Consider the following 23,216-nt stretch of genomic DNA (forward strand, 5'->3'; position numbering starts at 1 on the left):
ATGAATACACAAAAAAAAAAAAGGCCAGAAAGAATTAGGAACAGGGTGCACTTCATCTAGAAACAGTGAAAAATTTAGAATAAGACTCAGTAGGGCCCATGTACACTACTACAATGGCTGAAGATGAATCTTTCAGGTGCCTTCAAAAAGGCTATGTTATAGTCCCTCTGCAATAAAGGCAGCAACAGTACCACATTTACAAGGACTAGGTTTATTGTGGGCAAGGTCAAATAGTTGTTTATATTCTCCTCTTTGTCAGAGGAATTGACCTGGTCCAGCTCTAAATCTGAAGTGGGCAAGGCTACTGCAGCTTTCTCTGTACTAACAGCTACCCTTTCAATAAATGAAGAACTACAGTAATTGGACCAATCAACTAGTCTCTTGCCAACAGCAGAAAAATGCTACTTTTGAAGAGATGGGACATTCAGAGATCACTGCAATTTAACGAACATGTACCTGAGATCATCATATGAATCATAAACCAACTAGATGTGATCTGCTTTTCTGCCATCTTAAACTGGTAAAAGTCTGCAGGCTAGGGAAGAAGGCGTTAGCCTTTGCTCCCCCCCTCCATACTATTTTTCAATAACCATTCTCTCCCTCTTGCCTAAGCTGCCACAAAGTGCAATGGGAAAAAACACATATATTATCCTCACTACTTACATGTAAAACACAGATCCATCATGTGCCATACTGAAAGCTTGTTATGTTTGAAAAACATAAGCACATAAATAATGCTTTCTATTGCTGAGGTGGAGAATTTTTACTTTAAACACACATTTCAATTTCTTATAACTGAGAAATAATGCTGCCCCTCCCGAAGCTACAGGTCTATGGACTTTTAAAGAGAAATGAGGAATGTTCTAAACTGTTCTTTTGGAAACAATAGCTTTTCTTATGACCAAAGTCCTTATAAGCTGGACTTTTCATGCATAATTCTAGAAATCATCTTAATTGCTGAAGCTCTCAATAAAACTGAACTTCTCAACAAAGCACAACTTTAAAGGAGAGAGTACTACTGACTCTTTTATAAGAATTATGATCCAAATGATATAATGGCAAAAAGATCCTAAATGAGTATGGCACAGAGATTACCAGAAGCTAGGTCATTATTTACTTATTTACAATGATGTTGCTTGTCTGAAAATATCTGACAAAACACACTGCAAATGTCAAACAGGAAACCTTTACCTGCCTATTTTCAACTTTTACTATAAAATGAGTAACAACATAGTATAAAACAAAGAAATCCAATCAGCCTAATAGAAAGCAAGGGTATCTGTAGCACCGGAGCCAAACCAGAGGATTTCATCAACAATGGCGTTACCCTGTCTTCCATCATGTGCCTGTTAGAAAGTTCTCAACTAGATCATCATAAATCTCAGCAAGCCCTCCTATTACAACTTGAGAAAAGGAGCAGTAATAGAAAAAAGACAAGGATGAAAACATGCTCAAGATTAGAAATAGTATAGAAAATTTGCCTGGTCCAATCACCCACTGAATAAAATGAAATATTTTTAATAAGGTAAGGTGTATAGGCAAAGCCAGAAATTCATGAACCCCAGTATTAAAGGATACTTGTTCCCAAATCTGATTTTTCATATTGGCTGGAAAAGCAAGCTTGTTACAGGCAATTAATGGAATTTGCAATGAATGAAGTGACTTTGCTGCAGGGGATGAAATCTTTATCTGCATTATAAAAAGCTTGTCAAATATCCAAAGTCTGGGAAATATTCTACAACAGAGTACAATTCTGACAAGAAATGACAAGAAATCACTCATTTTGGATAAATGATTATACAATAATATATTATGAAAATTTAAAAAAATAAAATCTGCCTTATTCAATGAGGTAAAGAAAGCCAATTGAATAAGGGAAAAACACTTCAACAGTCACTTATTTCTCTAAACTAAGGTGATGAATTCTGCACTGCCTAGACAGTTCAAATAGTATATGCAAAATGTTTTCAAAAATCTTTTTGCTTCTGTCAATCATATGTACAGACTACTAATATCAGCAATTAAAATTTAGCATCTATACATTTGGTAGCCAAAATATCCAAACAGCAGGGCTGTTTGGATGAGACAAACACCAAGACAAAGTGTTAAATGTGAACTCTCCAGCTTGTAACGATTGGTTCTTCCCTTCTCAATGACCCTCTTAGCACAGGTGTCTGTTCCTATCCACCATGGTACCAAAATGATGAAACATAGATTGTGATGGCATGATGCAAGATTTGCCTTCCTGTATTTGTGTCAAGATATCACACTCAAATATACAAAGAGTATATTATGACGCACATTTTATCATTGTCCCCCCTCCCCAAAAATCTGAATACCTATGACCCTTTGTAAGTAATCTGGGCTAAATTTTTTAACCTATTGTCTGCCATTTCAAAATCTTTTTGTCACAATGTTTTGGGTGGTATATTAAGAGCACAGTGGTTCCAATCCTAGCTTTATCCCTTCTGCATCTGTTGTCTGATACTTCCTTGGCATTTTTCACATTTTCATCAGGCCTACTTATTGGATATAATTTCTTGAAACAAAGTGTTCCCTTGCACTCATTATAAGAACCATTAATTTGAATCAGGAACTTTTTCTGAAAACTAGATTCTCTAAGAATATACTGAAAAGTTGCCTGTAAACTGATTATTTTAATCAGCCTTGTCAAACTTGTCCTTGACAGACTTTGATGTATAGCTCATTACCTATATTAGAAATACTTTGTCAAGTTCAGGGAATATTCTACCATAACTATAATTTTGATTGGAAATGCTATTTATAAAGCAAACATACTCACTTTCAAAGCATAACAGCTACAGAAGTTGTTACATGCAAACTAGTTGAGGGAAGGACACATGCCAAAATCAGTTGATAGGATGAATTTGTTCTTGCTATGTAGTCTTTTTGAGAAGTACCCTGCCTTTTTATATTTACTGTTACAGTAAATTAATGGGAAAGAGTCTTCTGTATTATGACAGGAGCTCCACTTCAAAATTAAGACAGATTATACTAAACATTTTAGGACTACATATGGACATTTCTATAGCTGGCTATCTCTATTTTATATTTTAATTATTTGTAGAACTGTCTGAATTTCTTATTTGATATTGCCCCTATTTTTTAAAAAAATCTCATTTAAGAAAAAGGAGAGCACTACATCAATCAAAATGGCCTGATTGTTCAGAATGCTGCAGACAGAGCCGTAATAGTTTATTAGGTGAAGATCACCAATGAGCCTGCAGGTATCTCCCTTGCTACCAACTAACCAATTTTATTTCTTTAAGACTCTATTTTTTAAAAAAAGAGCAAAAAACTAGCATGTTATAAAGCAATGTGCCAGCTCAAGCATCACCTGTAATTCCAACAATGCCTCTGAATCCCACATATATCCCAGAGGCATTCTTGGAAAATAAAAATGATGGAGGGTTGCACCCTATTGCTTTTTTGGAAGTATTTCTAGCCCCCTACAATATAAAGGAAGTTGAAAGGACAAAGAGCATCTTAAGAGATTAGCTGTATGAAGGACAACAATCTCATCAGTCTACTTCATACAAATGAATCCGTTCTGACTGCTTAAGAACCAATTGTTAAGAATGGCCGTAATTATGCTGTCAAAATTCCAAGTGTCCCACTAGTCCAAAAACTGGAGAACTTGGGGAACTCTGTTCTATTATACCACTTAATAGCTTTTTGACACAAGCAGACATAGAATAATGCAGCCTTTTTTGCTGAAGAAAATATGCAGTGACATTGCTATGATTGCTTTTAGTGTTCCCCTAGGTATCTTTGAACATCAGAACCATACAACAGTTGACTCAAGATAACTAGCTGCTATATTAACTTGAAAAAGTTACAAATTCTCACCCGAGCTTCCTAATTCATTACTAATTTGTTAATAGCTCCATGTGCACATTGCTGACACTGCAGTGAATGGAGACAGCTATTCTGGATAGGCTTTTGGATCAGGCAGAGGATCTATATAAAAACAGCATTCAAATGAAAAAAAAAATCAAGGGGATAAACTAATATATAGAGCAAGCAATCAGGGACAGACCCTTTAAAATTATTTTGTTGTTCAAAAGTCTTCCAAAAGAAATTTCCTCAGTTTCTAGCAAGTGGCTATTATGGGTATTTCAAGCAATATATCAATAATATTAGATTATCCCCATACTGAAAATATGTACAGAAGCACCTATATTGAAAGTGTTTTAAAATGCACAATTGGTAACATACTACACTCACCAGCAAGAATTCCCAGAGACCAACTAAGTGAAAAATAATACATTTCAAAAGGATCAATAAACTTTAAAAAGCAGTATTATGAAGCAGAGAGACAACATTCCAAATTTAACTCGCTTTCATTTGTACCATTTTTTTTTTTTTACAGAACATGAAACATCAAAACTTTGAAAAAAATCAATAGGCTACCATTAATTTGTAATTGCAAACTGGATGGATTTTCAAACTGCTACTGAGTGTTATGGTTTTGTCTTTTCAAATTGACCAGGGAGTCTATAAAACACAAAGGATAATTCTAATGAGGAAACCATGAAATGAGCATTAGATGTTTTGTTGTATGGATCAAAACCATTCTTTATAAAGACATTCTGTGTTCTTATTGCAATGTAGACTTTGGGGGATAATGGTAAATAATATTAATTTCCACTAGTTTTGAAGTTCTCAATCCCTTCCTCATTATTACATACTTAAATTACAGCTCTCTAAAATCTTAAAGCAAAGTATTAGTTTTGCCTTTCAAGATCTTTTAGTTGGTGACTGTTAAGTGAGTAAAAGTATCCTCCTGAGTTATTCAGTGAATAACAATCCACATATAAATAAGAAACGTAAGATAAAACAGAAAAGAACATTTGTTCTTATTGCCCACTCATTCACTAAATGTAGACTGAATCAAATCTGTATGTTAGCCGTTCTCTTGCGATTTGATCAAACTGAATCAAATATTTTATATTCTACTTTTATAACACCAGTTTTCAAATTTATGTAATTGATAATCTAGGAATATTTTGACTGGAGCTCTTCAGGCAGTATACCAGGATAAATAAAAATACCAAAAAGGCACTAAAAATGACATACATATCCTTGAAAAAAAAGAGAAAAAAGAGATTAGCAGTAACTTATCACTAGCCTTTTTTTGAACCTATAAAAATTATAGTGGATTCCATAGCAACATCTGCAGGAAGACCCATTACTTGGTTACCACTCATCTCATCTCAGAAGACTTGATCATACTTATGTGGGTGAAAGTAATCCTTAAGACATCTAAGTCCTAAAGTACGGAAGGCAGAATTTGAAGCTCATGTTCAGAAATAGATTAAAAGACACTGCAATTGCACATATTCTATTGGTCTCAATCGGTGGTAGAATTCCAGAACTCTGGTGCAACTGAAGAGTCCCAAGTAGTCTAGCCTTAAGATTATTAATCATTTATACATGTGGTAACTGATGCTATTTAAGCATCCAAAGACAGGAATGGATCCAACATCACATGCAAGCTATAAATGCAATCCTTCATGAGTCAAAGGTGAGTCCATGTAGAGAAGGTTAAATATAACCTCTTAAGAGAGAAACACTGAAGACAGGTGATTTGTTTGTGTGGTTTGTAAATTGCAAACACTCTTTGACCATGACTGATGACCTTCACTCCAACATCTTAAGTGATGTGAGAGACAAAACAGAGGTATACAGAAAAATACAGGAAAGTTCTATGAGCAATAATATCACAGCATCACCATCAGAAAGTAACAATGTAGAGAGAAACGCAGCTATCTAAAAGCAGTGCCTCAAATTGACATCTCAGATAGTTCAAAAGAAGATCATGGCTCATAGTATTGAAAGCAGATAAGACGTCCAGAAATTAGTGGAGTTATGCTCTTCCCCCAGGCTGGAGAAGGCTGATCTATATAGTTATGACTGCACAATTGAAAGAAATTAATTCTGAATTTCAAAATTGTCAAAAAGATAAATATCTTATATGTATCTTGTACCTGCACATACAACACAACCACATATAATTCTAAGTAAATAAACATTTTAAAGATTAATTTTAAAATACTATCTGAATCAGTTAAACCTTCGCCCATATTCAACTTTGCTCAATAATCTAACTGCCACACATCTCCTTTCTAGTTTCAGGTTTATAGCTACTTAGCCTGAGTACTGCAATTTTGCTCTTAAAAACTTGTGAAGTTCTCCTCAATATATTCTAGGGGTATAAAATCCATTCATCTGTGTTAGCACAATACATCAATGAAGAGCCAAAGTCAGAACTTTATAATTATGTTTTAAAACTATACAAATAAATTAGATATCAAATAACCATCTAGAAGCTTACATCTGAACGCTTCAAAGGTTAAGCAACATGCAAAGGTTTAAATGAACAAAGTATATAGTTAGATGTCAGAACTTCTATCTAAAGTAATGCTCAGTTATGTGTTAACACAACTGCAAATAGTATAAACATCATGCATAAAACAGTACACACACATTTTAGAACATACTACTTTCCTACTGATAGGTGTTACAGTGAAAATGAAGCTATTTAATATTCTGGAGAAAAGGAAAACACAGAAAAATTTAGAAAAAACTAACATAATGATAAGAGAGCAATTTAAATTATAGATTACTATTTCCAATAAGTTATTGGCTCTCTACCATTCTAACCCAATCCAAACAGAAACCAGAAGTTACAATTTTTCATTTAAAGCAAAATCATACAGACAGGATAAATGATTCACAAATATGCATCTAGTAATACACAAGCAAACACAGAAAGAATATGCTACCCTTACAATTAATGTGAGGCAGCATATGCTGCAAGTCCACTTTATTCTTGCCCAGGTTCTCCTTGAAATAAGTTATAATTCTCTCCATTAAATTATACTGATAAACAAATCACATTTCCCAAAGAAATGTCTTTAAGACAGAGGTGTGAAAAGTTTTAATAGCAAGATGTAAAATCTATTTTATAATACTAAGGGAATTAACCCATTTTGGTACTCTCTGCTATCTGGATATACACCTCTGAATTATCCTGAAGAGCACTTTTTAATTTTAAGTGGAAGTTGTGTATTTCTTTGTTTATAGAATGTGTTATAAATCAAGTTGGGAATAGACACTACGACTTTAAAGATGTCTATAACTGATTCCCATTTTTTTCCCCAATTCTCAGGTATAATGAAGGATTTTTTTTTCAACAATCACTCCTTTTTTCCTCTACAAGCTGCTGAACTCAACGACCAACTTTAACAGCAAGTCTGTACTAAGTAAATGCAGACATGAGTCTGAAACATGATAGAAGCCACTTAAGTACATCCTTCACATAATCTGATTTTTAGGGATTGCACAATCTTAAAATTTGTCACAGTGCAACTTGGCTGATGTCCCTTGTTGTCTCTTAAAAATACCAGAAGCTATGTGTTGGACAAGTATGTATTTTAAAAAGCAGAATTTCTGAGAAATGGAACTACAGTCAAGAATAAAATAGAAAGAATAAGACAGTAGCTTCAGCCAGAAGTTGAAGGGTGTAGTCTTGTTGATATTTCATATAAGCCTCTGTGTGTTCCTTAATCACAGAAAAACCAGCCACCACACAGTCATTGCAAGGATCACCAAAAAAGACATCATAAAAGGAATGCGTGGAGAAGAAAAAATGTTAGAGTACAGGTGACATGTTTTGAATGTTTTCTCCTCCTCAGGAACTGGAATAGAAATTTTGGCCTGGATTTCTTCAGTTGCTCGGTGGGGTAAAGTTCCCTCAGTAGCTTTCTCTTGCTTTTTAATATAGTCTTCATCCTGCACTAACAGAGGACGTTCCTGTGTCTGCTTTCATGGTAGGAGATCAAGAAAGACAGAGAGATGAACAAAATGACTGATGAAAAATGCTCAAAATGATACTTGGGGATATGCAAGGACGCAAATTATAGAAATTATCAGATGTTTTGTACCAGCAGCACAACTAACTCCTCGTTAGTCCTAAAAGTGGGAACCAAATTCCATGGAGAAATTAGCTAACTGGGTAAACAAATTCTGAATTGCTAATAATTCTCTGTGCAGAAACTCATGTTAAATTAAGTCTATCCATGTGCTAAAATATATCTTCAAGAGTTAAATTATAGATAATTATGTATGTAATACCGTTGCTTTACAAAGAGAACTGATATCATACAAAATATTGGTTATAACTTTCTATGCTATCCTGAAATTCAAAATTGTATTATATGTTAGATCTGATATTTCAGCTATAGCATAATTGTTTGAATATTGAAGGTATTGTCATGGAAGATACCAAAATGTCCACTCCCACATCGCACTGTGATTAAGGTGCAAAGTATTCAGTTTCTTAAAATCAAAGAAAATGCAATATGCTTGTCTAAAATTAAAAAGAATAAAATTTTATTCTATATTTTCATTTATCCATGACATCAGTGTGTAAAGAATTTAATATAAGTAGTATTTTGCAGTATTATGTGAAAACTAAGCATAGGCTGGAGAATTCTGAAGTTGCTTTTCTTTTTCCATGTATGACAAATGAAAGTTGCTATCTAAGACAGGAAAAATTTGGCTCTAAGCTCTCTCAGCTGACTCAGTCTTCTTTGATCAATCTGATATTTGGGGACAGAGTCTTTGCACACCCCTAAGTAATGGAGATCAGGGAGAAAGTAGCTGGGAGTCTGGGCAGCAAAAAGAAATGATAAAGTATGCAAGAGTAACATGAGAATTAAAAGAAAAACATGAAAAGAGAGGAAGACAACATAAAAAGAATAGGGTAGAGTTAAACTTTCATAATTTCTCTCTCTCCAAGTTTATGGCAACATCTTCATGCAACTTTGTCAACCAGCCATGCGCTGAAAGAAGCAATTGAAAAGCTGCAAAAGCTTGCAGCACTGCAAATACATTTAAAATGTTAGATCAGAAGGCTGTGAGAGATGACATTATTGAAAAGGCAGCCCAAACAATGCTACTTAGCAGCTGCTGTTGAGGGTTTTGGTTTGCCAGTGCCAATGCAGTACAAAAGTCTGCTTTCGAAGCATGTATCAAAACAGCAGCTTTACCTCTGGCCCACCGACCTGTCTCTCACAGGGCTGAAATGTGGCTTTCTTGACCTGGACATGCACAAAGTATGGAAAGTTCAGTTGTATTTCAAAGTAGAAAAGACAGATAAACCAGAACTAAACTCCATTTTATAGACTATTAAGATTACAATAGTTAAATTTAAAAATGAAGAGTCCTATGACTAATAATTACAATACATCCTTCTGTATAACAAAGCAAGTTAAGAAACTTCAAGATATCTGTGTATTAAAATTATTAATTCTAATGAAAAGTCCACTAATAGTTAATTTCTGAAATACTGAAGGATCATTCATGGGAGATGATCTGAGGACTGTATTCTTCTGAAATGCCCTCAAATTACAATAATACTTTCATATAAGGAAAATACACATTATTCTTGTTCAACTTTTATATAATTAGAACAAAACTTTGTAAAGCCAACTTAATAGCATTCTGTAGCAACGCTACTCTGATCAGAACTTCAGGAGCCAATCATGAAAAGGCCTTCCATGCTGTTCCAACTGTTATTAATATGAATTCAAAATTCCTATTTCTGTATTTCAACAAAAAATGCAATCAGCTGCAAAATAAAATCCAAAATCTTTTTCTCTCATTTTCTCCATTCCAATCCACTTAATAATTTTGGATATTCTTAAGGCAAGTCAACAAACAATTCTAGATGCTTTGAATGTGAAGTAGTAATTACTGCAGCTGAATGTAAACTTCAATTAAGCATGTGGTATCATACTTTCATTAAGAACCAAAGAAAGAAAGGAACTGGGTACTAGCACTAATCTACAATGTCTGGAGAAAAATTCACATATTATTATAACAGCTATTTTCTATAACAGTTCTCATGCACATTATTATTGCACAAGCAGAAAACTATTATTAAATTTAGCTTTTTTCACCGAGCAAAACACAGCTCATCTTGAAAAGCTAAGCCCACCAGGAACTCTCAGGCTGTTAGATATACTGGGAGGTAAAAAAAAAAAAAAAAAATCCCAGAAGGCAGCAACGGCCAATGACTTTCATATAGTTCCAAAGAGAAATATATGTGTAGGTATAATATATGTAATTAATATCCTGCCAATCAGGAGCCCAAAGCAGTGAGTCCAGAGCATAGGAACACCATAATAAATAGTACCTGAGTATTTTTTTTAATGAATATTTAGTTCAAATTTAATCCAACCTATCTGTAATTACACTGCAAAGTGTAATGCTAAGTTCAGTAATTATTGCAAAAATACAAAAATATACTCTAATACTTTAATACAGAATTACCATTCAAACTTTACAGAGCTAGACCAAATGCCCTCTACTGACAGTAAATAGTAATTGAGACACTACATACGTAACTAGCGTGTGCGCAAATTGTCCAATAATACAGTCTTATCCACCAGAAGTACTGTATGTATGAATGAATCTATCTATCCATCCATCATTATTATAATTTGTATATAATAATAATAATAATAATAATAATAATAATAATAATAATAATAATATATGGGGAGGTGCTTCTCTGTCGTGTGGTGTCTGCCCCTGGGACACCATTCCCCTGAGATTCATAAGACTCTTACCCCGACTCTATTTCAACAAGCCCTAAGATCTGGCTCAATCCCCATGACTTGGGTTAGTGTAGGTGATGATTTTATGACGCTTTAGTTTTTTTTAATGATTGTTTTTCTCAGAAGTTTGATTTTTGTATTTTATGGTATTTTATTGTTGTATTTTGTAAGCCACCCAGAGTCATAACAAATTGAGGAAGCCTATAAATTTCAAAAATAAATAATTATCAGACCAAATCAATCCTGGCAGGATAAAGGCCTCTTTACTGAAGAATACAGAGCATAAGCTAGCCCAGTATGGGTTGGCAGATAGATATTTTTCAACTTCCCAGTTTAGGGATAGGAAGTTACTGGCTCAGTATCACCCACTACCCACCTGAGGTGTAGTGGTTAAGGTGCTGGACTAGGAGAAGGAAGACCCAGGATCTAGTTCCCACTTAGGCATGGAAGCTGGCTGGGTTAAAATATCTGTCTATCCGTGTCTGTGTGTCCTTAAAATATTTTATGCTAAGACTTTCCAACCCCAACTTCCACAGTAACCTGATAGAAAATTGGCTTTAAAAAGTTAATAGCTCATTCAGCATACAGAAAGTGAATAATGAAACCCTTAAGTAACTTTGCTTAACCTTTTGTTTATGCCTTTTTCCCCAAAAGGGAATTTCATTTCCTAGAGAATTAAAAGATGGTCTTATTTAGAAGATCAAAGCCAAATAAATGATCAGTACTATATAAAGTACTCACTCCTTCTCCTCCTGTGGGAATCTGTCCATTGATGTTAAGTGTTCTGAAAGGAGAATGAGTAGAGAGGCGCTTGTCCCATTCACTTGGCCGTGGCTCAGGAACAGATTCCATGAAGTTTTTCTTCAGTTCACTGATGTTAGCATGATGTTTCTTTATTTCTTCTTGAGTTTTATCTAGATCCTATCATTTAAGAAAAAAATCCAACACAAACCACAGAAAGTTTTACTGAAGTGAATTTACAGCTCCCCTTGATACTAAATTTGCCACAGCAAATTAGTCACATCAATTCTTTTTCCCCTCAGAGAGATAAAATGTACTAGTTAGTGCAGGATATCCCAAATAAAGCTCAACATTAGTTTCAATTAAAAACATCTTTCAACTAGGCTAACAAAATAAACTCCCTATTATTATTTCAGGAGTGGCAATCTTTTCCAATTTCCTAAACTCTGGAAGAATTAACTATTATAAATTCCCAACATTCAGCAAATACTATTACAGTCTATGTCTGTTTAGTACTTTGGATTTGATTCCAGGAAAATGCTTCAGAACATGCAGGAATATAGCAAGTAGCATCAACATGCAGATTCTTAAAGGAGGTGCTTCTTTTCCTGGGATAGTATGGCTATCCTCCATAGTTGCTGCACAATCTCAGGAAAATATATTTTCAGCAGTTGGAAAAGGGTGCTATGTTTATGCCTCCACATTCCAAAGCACCTTTTTGGAAATCAAATCTGAAACTTGTAGAACTTTATTAGCCTCTTTAAAGCTTCAATCCTATATTCACAAGTGGTAAACTTTATTAAGCTCAACAATGCTTATTTCTGAGTAGACATATTTATGACTCTCCTGTAACAGCCTCTTCCAGTATCTATTTATTTCTATACTGTATGATTATAAAACAAAGCAGTTTTATAATCTTTTTACAAAATACCAAAGTGGTTTAAAATTCACACACAAACACACAAGCCAAAAGACTAATTTTGCCTGTCACTGAAAAAAATCTCACTAGTGAAACTGAACTCAATTTGGCTCTTGTACCTTTTTTGCCCGCCACTAGTGTTAATCTTATGTCCAAAAAGCTTTTACCAACTGCAGACTTAATCGATTGGTGTGATATCCTTGTGATTATGGTGTTGGTACCAAAATTCACAGAGGTAACAGTCAACTATCAATCAATATCCCTATCCCTAATCCCTTTGGCAGGGGAAAAAAAAAGCACGAGACTGCCAAATTAACCAGACATAATTGACCAGTATGTGAAATTCACTAGTGGGGAAAAACATTTTGGTGGGCAAAAAAGGAACAAAAGCCAAAAAAATATTGGTTACTATTATCCAGGATAATATAACTTGATTAGTGACTTGATTTACCTTTAATAAAATACAGGAAATAATCCTATTTGGATGGTACCATTTCAGAACTCAGATTTTAGGGTTAATATTTCTCATTAGTACCCACATCTCAGAAGCTTACCCCTCACATGCTCCTCTATCTACAGGTAAGGTTTGTCAATGTCTGTTCATACCTATCTGCATCTCTGGGAAAGTATATTTAATCATGAAATGTTCAGTCAGCAACCTTATTACAAGGATTGGATGGTCAATGGCAATGTAAAAGACAAGAGCCATACAGGCCTAGCGTAGCTCAAGGAAGCCTTTCCATCCTGATGCTGCCACTCCTCAAGTAGAGAAATGTTTCTTCAGAGGACACATACTGAGTCTGGGGCCTTGCACTGTATAGTAACTACATGTGCTTTCTGCTTTTGAATTTGTTCTTTGTTCTCCCAAACAAGGAATTTTCATAGAGTAAGTGGCCATGACTTACTCTATAAAAATCCCTGCTTGGGAGAACAAAATTGAATTCCACACATTTTTAGCCTTAGGAAAATCCCTGGATTTTACCTCTTTGCAAATTCTGGGACATTCCCGGTCTTATGTATTTCAAAATCAAACTCAAGGCTCAGTATAAGAATACTTATGTAGCCCAGTCCAAAGAAAGGCTATAACACATTTTTATACTGTTTATATTTAAAGTTTTTAAGAGTAGTAACTCAGCTAATTTTGTATATTTTGTTGGATATGAGCCATATACATTTTATATTTTAATATAAGTATTTTATTTTATTTTATTATATATGGTCAAAAAAAGTTGTCTGAGTTCAAACAGACTATTTGGTAAAACCTGAGACCTTCCAAAAATACATTAAAAAAAAGCCATCCTGCCTTTACTGTAAGGTTAACAAATGAAAAGGTTGTCTGATAAAAAGTAGATTGCTATCAACTATACCACTGTTTTGAAAGGTAGTGTGGCAACTTACATATTAGATGAATATCACAACTTTTAAATGATTGAAAGATATACCACAGTTTAATTGTTGCTAGTGCACTTTTAATTTCTTTTGTGTTCATCTTATTGTTTGGATTAAGTAAACTTTATGATGAGGGGCTTCTTTGGATCAAAATTTCTCTGCTTAGCAGAATTAAATGGGAACCATCCTAATGTTTCATGAACAGAATTAAAAAACAAGCAAAGAAAAAGGAATAACAGGCAATTATTTCAAACTATCTGATTAGTCTTGCCGTTATTGATGATAGCCTGTAAACACCTGCAACCAAACAGTTAAGGGTCAAATCAAACATATGAAAAAGAATGAGAAATTGGCATTGGGCTACATATTTATTCCAGAACCTGATATGGTAACAGGGAGATAAAAGTATTATAAAAAAGAAGTAAACGCATTGGGTTAAAAAAAAATCTACTGAGAGTAGATAAAAAAGTAAACTAAAAAGCTGACTTATAGAGGAATTAAAATATCATAGATGAAATATTCACTGCCTCTTGCCAGATCATCTCACGTTGACTGGATTACACATCATTTTAATGTTGCCCCAAGCTCTGCATTTTGTAGCAAACTCAAAGCTGTAAAGCACGAAATTAAAAATTCAAAAAGTAGTTAGTGCATTAAAAAATCCTGACACTGCACAAGAAACTCCTATTAGCTGCTATTTCTGTAATCGTGATTAAAATATATAACACACAAAAACAGAATCAGTATAAGAAGCCACACATTCTCCCGTATCAGTAATATATGATTGGAATGTTCGGTATATTCAAGATCATGTTCATGGGAGACAAAAATGCAGTGAAGGCAGCCAATCTCAATATATGTAACCAAAGAAATTGAAAATTATCACTTAGAATTGCAAGAAATTGCAAGTCAATTAAGTCTGAATATAGTGAATGACCTCTCACATCAGAAATGAAGTGATGACATTCTACTTCCTCTTTTCAAACTTCTTGGGAAATTTAAAGGCACAAATTATTGTTTAAATGTTGTTGAGAAAATGGTCACATTTGAGAAGGAAGAAATAACTACATGACTTTTTAAGTATGGCCAAGCTTGGTTTTCCCCTTCTCATTCTATGGAGATGTATAGCCATTCTAGCTTTCTCTGATGTCAACAGCAATGGCAGACGTAGAGATAACATGATACACATATGTAGGATGTGACAAAAATACTGAGCAGCTGAGCTCACTGTTTCCAGCAAAAAATATCCAAGAAATAACCAATAAACGATACTGAACTACAGGTAGTTCTCGTTTAGCAACTGTTCAAAGTTAGGATGGTGATGAAAAAGTAACTTTACGACCAGTCCTCGCATTTACTACCTTCACAGGTCTGAAAAGCAAAGGAAAGCTGAAGGAAGATCATAAGCACAGGTGCGGTTTCATTTTGTGATCGCTTTACTTAACGACAGTTACCAGTCCCAATTGTAGTCGCTAAACAAGAAAAACACAAGGGAACTGTGTTTAGTTGAATGTTAAATGTAATTTTGCAAGATAAAATTATCTGAGATGATTCAGCTTATATTGGGGGATAATTGCCCAGTTAATTCTGAAAAGTTTTTTTTAAAAAAAATCTTTTTACTATTCATAACTTTTAGGTGGTGTTTAGTACAAAAAAATTCAGTACAGGTAGTCCTTACTTAACGACGGTAATTGGAACCAGAATTTCCATTGCTAAGGAACATGGTAGTAAAATGCAACATCATGTGACCATTCTGCTTAACAACGGAAATTCTGGCACTTCCAGTTGCCATCGTTAAGTGAATCCTGCACCACTATTAAGCATGACGTCATGTGGTCACCATTTCCGATCTCCTGCCAGCTTCCCCATTGACTTTGCATATAGAAAGCTGGCAAAGAAGGTTGCAAATGGCGATCGCGTGACTGTGGGACGCTCCAATGTAGTAATCGCAAGCTGGGTGCCAAGCACCCAAATTGTGATCACATGACCATGGGGATGCTGCAACCATCATAAGTACGAGGACCAGTCATAAGTGCCACTTGTTCAAGCACTGTCATGTTTGAACGGTTGTTGAACGAGTGGTCATTAAGCAAGGACCACCTATAGAGTTTAAGAGAAAAGGCTCTGAAATTAAAACTGAAGATCAGGGCACAAGTCTGCTGCTCTGAGTGGACTCAATTATATAACTATTTTGGGATTATAGTTTACAGAATGGCATCACAAAATACATCTCAGAAAACCTTGCTTATTTCTTTGTGTCAATCACATCATTGCATGCTTGGAGACTGTTATCCACAGATAACCATGTAATGAGTTGCTATGTTTTAGAAACACATTTAAGTGAAGAATGATCCCAATCACATATTTTCAGATAAAAGAAAACAATATATACAGGTAAGAAAAATGGTTGCATAATGTCATGTTTATTGTGACATGCAAAAGCCTATTTCTAACGAAATCATGCAACAGCATGCACACAAACCCCACCCAAAAAACACAAATGCTACAGCAGAGGCGAAAAAAGAATTTAGCAAAGAATGTAGAAGGTCCAGGCAAACGCAACTGAAAGAAGCTTCAAATTCATACAAACCTCCAACATTAAATTGCTATGTCTTATATAAATGTTTTCACCATCTAGTCTCTTTGATCTTTTCTGTGAAAGTGAAAGAAAGGGGGGGAAAAACAAACAAAAAAAAACACACACACAAAAATTAAAAAGGTTGTTCTTGCAGGTATTTGCAGATTGGAAAACGAAAAAGGTTAAACTAACATTCATAGAGCGATGATTTGCAAATGGGTATAGTGTATGGAATCATAAGATTATGTGGAGAATCTGAGGAAAGTATAAGGTCCTGCTCATGAATTATGAAAAAATGTAATGGGTTCTTTTTAAAAAGACAGTTATCATGGCTCCATCATTCGGCAAGCTGTTCTTCCACAAAGACACCATATAATATTTCCAAGAGAGAGTAAGAAATTAAAGAGTATAGTTGCAGAGAACACTGGAACTGTCCTCCTGGCTCTCCAGTGTACATTAAAGCATTTTTTAAACTAGTATTTAAACTAGTACATATTTCACAATCTAAATGCATTAATTTGTCTTTTCTATTACTGTATTTAAACAGTCAAATATTTTTTACTTCCTGAATTTTTGACTGTTCATAGGAAGATTTTTGCAAAAAATTAGGAAATGAGAAGTAGAATTAAGGATATTTTTACATTGATTTAAAAATACTTTGTTGTTTAATTCTGTTTAATTTTGTTCATTTACAAATAAGCATCTACTGACAAAAGCACAGGAAGAAACCAGAATATTGTCTTTTTAAATACACTGCATGTGCATGAGTGAAATGATAATTTTGCTTTGATGGAAGTGAAAAAAACAGCTAACCTTCCTCATTCTTATCGGGTCTTCCTCTTTCTCTGCACGCTGCTGTTTTGTGATAGTTCAAAAAAAGACAAAAAAGTGGGTTCATTTATTTGGATTTGTTACTTGTGTTTTAGCCTTTTTCCCCCTTTTTCTTTTTTAAAGAAAGCAAAGCAACCTAACCAGACAAACCTGATTTTGGTCACCATTTGTGCTGGGTATTGACATTTTGATATGCGTTTTCCCCACCTACATTAAAAAATAAAGTGGTAAAAACATTTTTTGTTAGTAGAGTTTTGGAGATAGCATTGTTTCAAAAACAGCTATTTGTTTTTGAAACATTGTGTAAACATGCATTATTTAACATGCATTCTTATGAAGACATAAATAAATACCATACTTTATAATGACAGTTTGTTAGTCCAATACAGTTTATAAATGTTATTTCATTCAGTATTTTAAATTCTCCCAAAACAATATTGTAAGTATACCTGTATAAATAGTTTTAACACACATTATACAGCTATACACTCCAAAAGGTCTCTTCAAACTTTCTCATGCGCCTTGTGATTTCTGGCTGTGATGTGCCTATGAACAAATAGTATGAGAAAATCTTTACATCGTGTTCAACTTGATCTTTGTTGCAATGTTTATTAATTTTTGTTGCTATCCAAACGCACCGTTGATCTTGCTGTTTGTCACCGAAGACAAATTCCTTGTGTATATTTTATACTTGGTCATTAAAGTATTTGTATTGTATTGTATTGTATTGTATTTGTATTGTATGAATGTTCTAACTGAATTAAGGTGATGATTTGGAGCAGTAATTCAGGAAACAAATTAGTTTGCAATCCGCTTCTGAGAGAGAAATTTGCTTTTGAGAGGGAACTGTGTCAGTCTGACCAATGTGAAGGCCTGATACAGAACAAGCATAGGACAGGGTGCTGGGTTTGGAACAAGGAAACCAGAGATAAAGCGGTCAGTACAGAACAGGCAGCTGAGTGACAAACCAGGTATCAAAGCAGAAGCAGCAGAGATAAGAAGGCACTAGTCAGAAAAAGAAATCCCAAAAGCTTAGTGCATAAGATGAAGAGAGGCAATACGTCTGAGAGGAAAAGCAATAAAATAATGTTAGGCAAGACAGCTTACACAAAGTGGCTAACAAAAGTTGGGAAAGAGTGAAGGAAAAAGGTCCTGGCAGGGGGATTCTATCCTTTCTGGATTTCACTGTCCTTACAGCATATGGCCTTGGCAATCCTCACAGAGTAAGGACTGGGTCTCAAAAGAGTACCAAAATGCAGAGAGAAGGTTCTAAGTTTACACATTGGTTTGAATTGGCCAGACATTTTTTGTTACGTGTTTCTTAAAGATGTCTGCAAGTATTTAAATGTTTGAATTAGGCGGCAATTAAAGATCGGAGGCAATGCACACATTTTTTTTTTCATTTTTTAAACAGTCGTTTTAAAACCAATATCAAAATGTTAAAATCTTGGTGAATACTGATAATATGCAATGGCAGACCATATTTCAACCTTCAACTTTAATACAATATAATAAAATATTAGCATCTGAACTATACTCATTCATTGGCAGTAAGTCCCACTGAAACCAATGGGGCATATTTCTAAATACAAGAATATAGAATTTCACTGCAATAAAATCAAGAATGAGTTCTTTTTCCATCATTTAACCAAAATTAAATGTTAATATATTATTTTAATCAGATATATTCATGCTGAAGTCTGGAGTACCAATACTTCTTTTCCTAATTTTTTCTCCTTTAAAGCCTGAGGAACAGAATGTGAATGAAGAGAAAACCACAGGCATACACAACAATTACTGTATTTTATATGTAAGGAATTTCAGAGCAGAACTAAGCAATCAAATGTAAGAACTGTTATGTAAGATACATAAGTGTGGAAATAAAGCAAAACATTAACAGCACGATAATGTACACAGTCAATTCTTTAGATCCCAGTTTAAAAATAATATAACTAAAGCAATCTCTCATCTCATACAGTTAGGATGTAACATAATGCATGATGGTACACAACATCTAAACTGTCTTTTAAAGAGACTTTCAAGTAAGTCCTTGATACTGTTATTGAAAATTATATGCAAAAAATTGGAAAATATCTTCTAGCACAGCATCAGAACTTAACTGCCTATCCCCTCCTGTTGGTTCCTATTACGACACCCTATCTTAATAATCATCATCAGTCCATCAGCACTCCAAACTCTGATCGAGTCAACTTGATCTGTTCACCTGCATAACTGACAAGAATTAACTAACTGTACAGCTGAGTCATACCTCAGGAAGGATTATGTTCAAGCCCTATATTTAAGATTGGCTTTTTAAACATTTGCAGATTCTTTTGGAGTGGGCACCCATAATAAATCAAATAAATAAATAAATAAATAAATGAATGAATGAATAAATAAATAAATCTATATTATTATAACAAAGTCTCTCAGCAATTTACAACACAATATAGAATCAAAATCTAATCTATTGAATATAACAAGTAAAAGCAACTCTGAGAAAACACAGAAAGAGGGAATTTGTGGGATTTAAACACTTATTTTTGAGAAATATATTTCATTCTTTCCAAATGCATTATTGATTATTAAAATAGGATTGACTGCTCAAGCAATCCAAGTTGCCACTTATAGTGTCAATCTCACAGGCTTGCTCTGAATTCCTTGAAATACCAAGGAGAATTCTGTGAATGAGCATAGAAGCTTTGTAAGAAAGTTAAAATGAAAGTTGAATGTGGTTTCAAAGAAGAGCCAAAGGATAGGTGGAACTCTCTCTAACTGCAGCTAGAGATAATGGATAACCCTACACTACTGTGTGTGAAAAAAAGAAATGACTGCATGTGGGTATGGTTTTAAGACTTCAAAATGAAAAAAAGCTATTGGAAAGCAAAGTTTAGGAAGTACACTGATCATCACAATGAAAATTATTTGGCCATAAAGACAACCCTGAAAAATGTTGGGCTTGAAACTTTCTCAGGTTATGACAGCAGCATTTGGAAATCACTGTAATTTGCCCTCCCACATTCAGTCTGAGGTCAAAAATAAAATAAGTGATAAATACTTTTACAGGCTGCTTTTGCAAGCGGTTTAGCTCTGACTGGGATCAATCTCTTACCTTATTCTCAAACAAGCAACAAACAAAACAACCTTACCAACAATGATAAAAATGGTGGGCCATCATACCTGGAATCCTTCAGCTGGTTCTGTTTTGGCTTTATCTTGCAGAGTTCCTTCAAGTTTTACTTCTTTTTTTACTATTTCCTTTTCAGTTTTAAGGACTGCTGGTTCCTTGCTGTCAGATGCATCTGGTGGGGTTGGCTCAGTAACATGGCTCTGAGCAATAGCTGGTGCAGATGTAGGCCGTGGGCTTCTATCAGGTGTAACCACTGCTACTGCTAAGTAGAAATAGATATATATTCAAGTTATAGTACAGAACAGAATCAAGAAGAAAGCCACAGCACTGCAAAAGAAAGATATGGAAAGCATTTGGCATGTCTAAAGCAGAATTTATTTTAAATAATTTATGAAGAAAAATGTTAAGAAAAAAAATTAATACCATCAAGAGCCACGCATTTAATGTTAGTGAACAATACACTATGTAAAAGGCTTTTTTATTTCAAGAGTCACTGAAAAAAGCAGATAACTCTGGTGTGAATAATTACCACATGTAATATATCACCACCTGATTACTGCTATTAATCATAGTGATAAATGCAAAACAAGATCATTTGAGTTACTGAAACACGTGGAATCTTTACTAACTATAACAATTAAACTGAATAAATTAGTATTTTTGTTTCAAAGAGTGGCCCGGTTCCAATACTGACTACTTTTTTAAAAGCAATTTTCACACAGTTACAGCCCGGGTTACATGAGAAGAGTCTTTTAACAGCTTTCTCTCTCTTAAGAGGGGCAGTGAAACACATTGCGAATTGTGCTGCAACAATTGTGCTGCAACAATAAATTCAGATGGGGCCCCGAGAAAGCTAAGGGCAGCAAAAGAATGAGCGGCAATAGTATTTCATGCTACAAACATAATTTATTTCAGGTACCCAATTACCATTCAAAATTCTGTTATCTAAAAAGTTATATTGCCTCAAGTTAGACATTTTCAAAATCTAATTTAAAATCTGAGTACAAATTTCATCAATCAAGCATACTTGATCAACGTCAAATGACATTACTCAAGCTAAGAAATTTTATCTTTGACACAACCTTTTCTATATCTTGTTTTGGTTCTTTAACACTGAACTGGCAGTACTAAAGTGTGCATGTCTCCCTAACTCCCAAAGGCGTATACTTCTCTTCCTTTCCTTCAGTATGGATCTATTCCATGCTACCACTCCTAGTTCATGCTTATTCACACTGACAATGCGTTGTCCCAGAGAGGAGGAAAGCAGTGCAAAACATGCATATTGCCAAAATTAGAATAAAACCATATATAAACTCTGTTAGAGCAACTTTAATTGTGAATGCCCCCTTTCACAATTCCAAGTCTATCATGTAATATATTAAGCTTCTTAACAGTTCTCTACCATTATCATACTATTTTGTGGGTGTGCCATACTACTGGTAAGTGTTGATTGATATAATAAGTCTAGAGAATTCTCAGATAAATCAGAGAGAATGAGCGTTAGTCACTAAGGAAAATATATTAGTCACAAAACATAAGAAGTCACTACTGCGATACCTGACTCTTCCTGAATTGTTTCAAGTAATAGCGATTTTGGCTCTAGATCCTGTACAACTGATTTTTCTTCTTTCTCCTCTTCTTTTTTTGTGCTTATGTCAAGAACATGTATAGCTAAAAAAGTTATGAATGCATTTTAAAACTTCAAAGAATTAAAAAGAGAACTACTAGGAGCAAACTTGTAAACAGAATTTTGTGTCTTTTTCCAAGCTCACTCAGCTGTGGCCAGCTGTTTCTGCATGCAAATATATGCACAGACACATTGCTCCGCATTTTTTTCTAATGAAGCAGTCATCCAGCCCTAGAAAAAAGATGTTTCTAGGGCTGCTTCAAAAATCTGAAATGAGCTTGCAATTTGTCTTTAGACCACATCTAAATACAAACAATATTCAGTCTAATTGTTGTACTTGCTTTCTTATGCTTTCTCTATCCAGCTTGTTAAATGATTCACTAATGTTATCTTTTCACTGGTCCTAATAAAGGTATTGCTTAGCCATGGATTTAGGAGGCTTTTTCTTATAAACCAACACAGCACTTTTCTTTTTAAAATGATGGAGTTATATTGATATAGGCAGATTTTGCTTACATACATACAGAATTCAGTATTATACAAACTACATAATACAAAGTTGATACCACTGTTCTAACAACATATTACAATTTTGAAGGTTGATACTTGCCACCATTCTGCTACCTGAACACACAGAAAGAACAAGGGGCATGCGCTTGTATGTGTAGTATCCCGCTTTATTTATAAAAGGATACCACTCTCTCATTATATTTCTTCAGTCTTATAATGTAAAGTGTTTATAAAGTATGCTGAAACTGACACTTCAATTCCCAAAATCTAATTAGAAAGCTGAATTATACAACAGGAAATACATAAGGATAATCCTACTTCATCTGAACAATATTAAAATAAGCTATTTAGCAAATTGCTGTAAATATGTCCTATCAGTAAGAAGGATGGCAAAATGAAATAGCATTGTGAAAACAGCAGAACTGAGACTGAGTTCAATGCTTTCAAATATGTTCTGAAATGTGTGTCAGAAGAAATCTAACATGTTTTGTACAGGCTTTTCAAACCACATTACACTGTTATAGACAAGCTTAAGGTTTTGCAAAAATAGGATGAAATCCTCATGAAAAATAATGCTTAAATTAGAGCAAAAAAGCAAAGCTATCTTATAACTCAGGGCAAGTTTGAATATAACTTTAGGATTGCACAAATGACATTTCGAGCACAGCAGTTACAAACTACCCATACTGAAGAATACAGCTGACCAGTGAGATTGGAGAACTCCTTTGCAAAGACTTTTACAATAACCAATACAGAAAGTGGTTCTGCTTCAGTCACCTGGCACCTAAGATGCAAACTATTTTCTCAAATAACTGAGGTTTGCAATTCTATTGTTGATGCAA

General features: G+C 34.3%; 1 protein-coding gene across 23 annotated transcripts in view; it reads right to left on the reverse strand.

Annotated features, from left to right (window-relative positions):
- Positions 1-23,216, reverse strand: part of EPB41 (erythrocyte membrane protein band 4.1) — a 78,757-nt gene that overhangs the window by 13,907 nt on the left and 41,634 nt on the right. For 3 of the 23 annotated variants that reach the window (XM_088140080.1, XM_088140073.1, XM_088140087.1), the window contains 7 exons: positions 21,795-21,908; positions 20,288-20,499; positions 17,258-17,314; positions 17,090-17,131; positions 16,289-16,351; positions 11,391-11,570; positions 9,078-9,128 (listed from right to left, as the gene is read on the reverse strand). In XM_088140080.1, the coding sequence (XP_087996206.1) occupies positions 9,078-9,128; positions 11,391-11,570; positions 16,289-16,351; positions 17,090-17,131; positions 17,258-17,314; positions 20,288-20,499; positions 21,795-21,908 (719 nt within the window). Of the gene's footprint in view, position 1; positions 8,697-9,077; positions 9,129-11,390; positions 11,571-16,288; positions 16,352-17,089; positions 17,132-17,257; positions 17,315-20,287; positions 20,500-21,794; positions 21,909-23,216 lie in introns of those variants that run through there. The other 20 variants (XM_088140091.1, XM_088140092.1, XM_007427685.2 and 17 more) reach the window with 16 other exon arrangements.

This window comes from Python bivittatus, unplaced genomic scaffold, assembly GCF_059951505.1.
Source record: "Python bivittatus isolate LINGU-HERP-01145 unplaced genomic scaffold, Pbiv_v1 ctg000310_np1212, whole genome shotgun sequence".
Lineage (NCBI taxonomy): Eukaryota > Metazoa > Chordata > Lepidosauria > Squamata > Pythonidae > Python > Python bivittatus.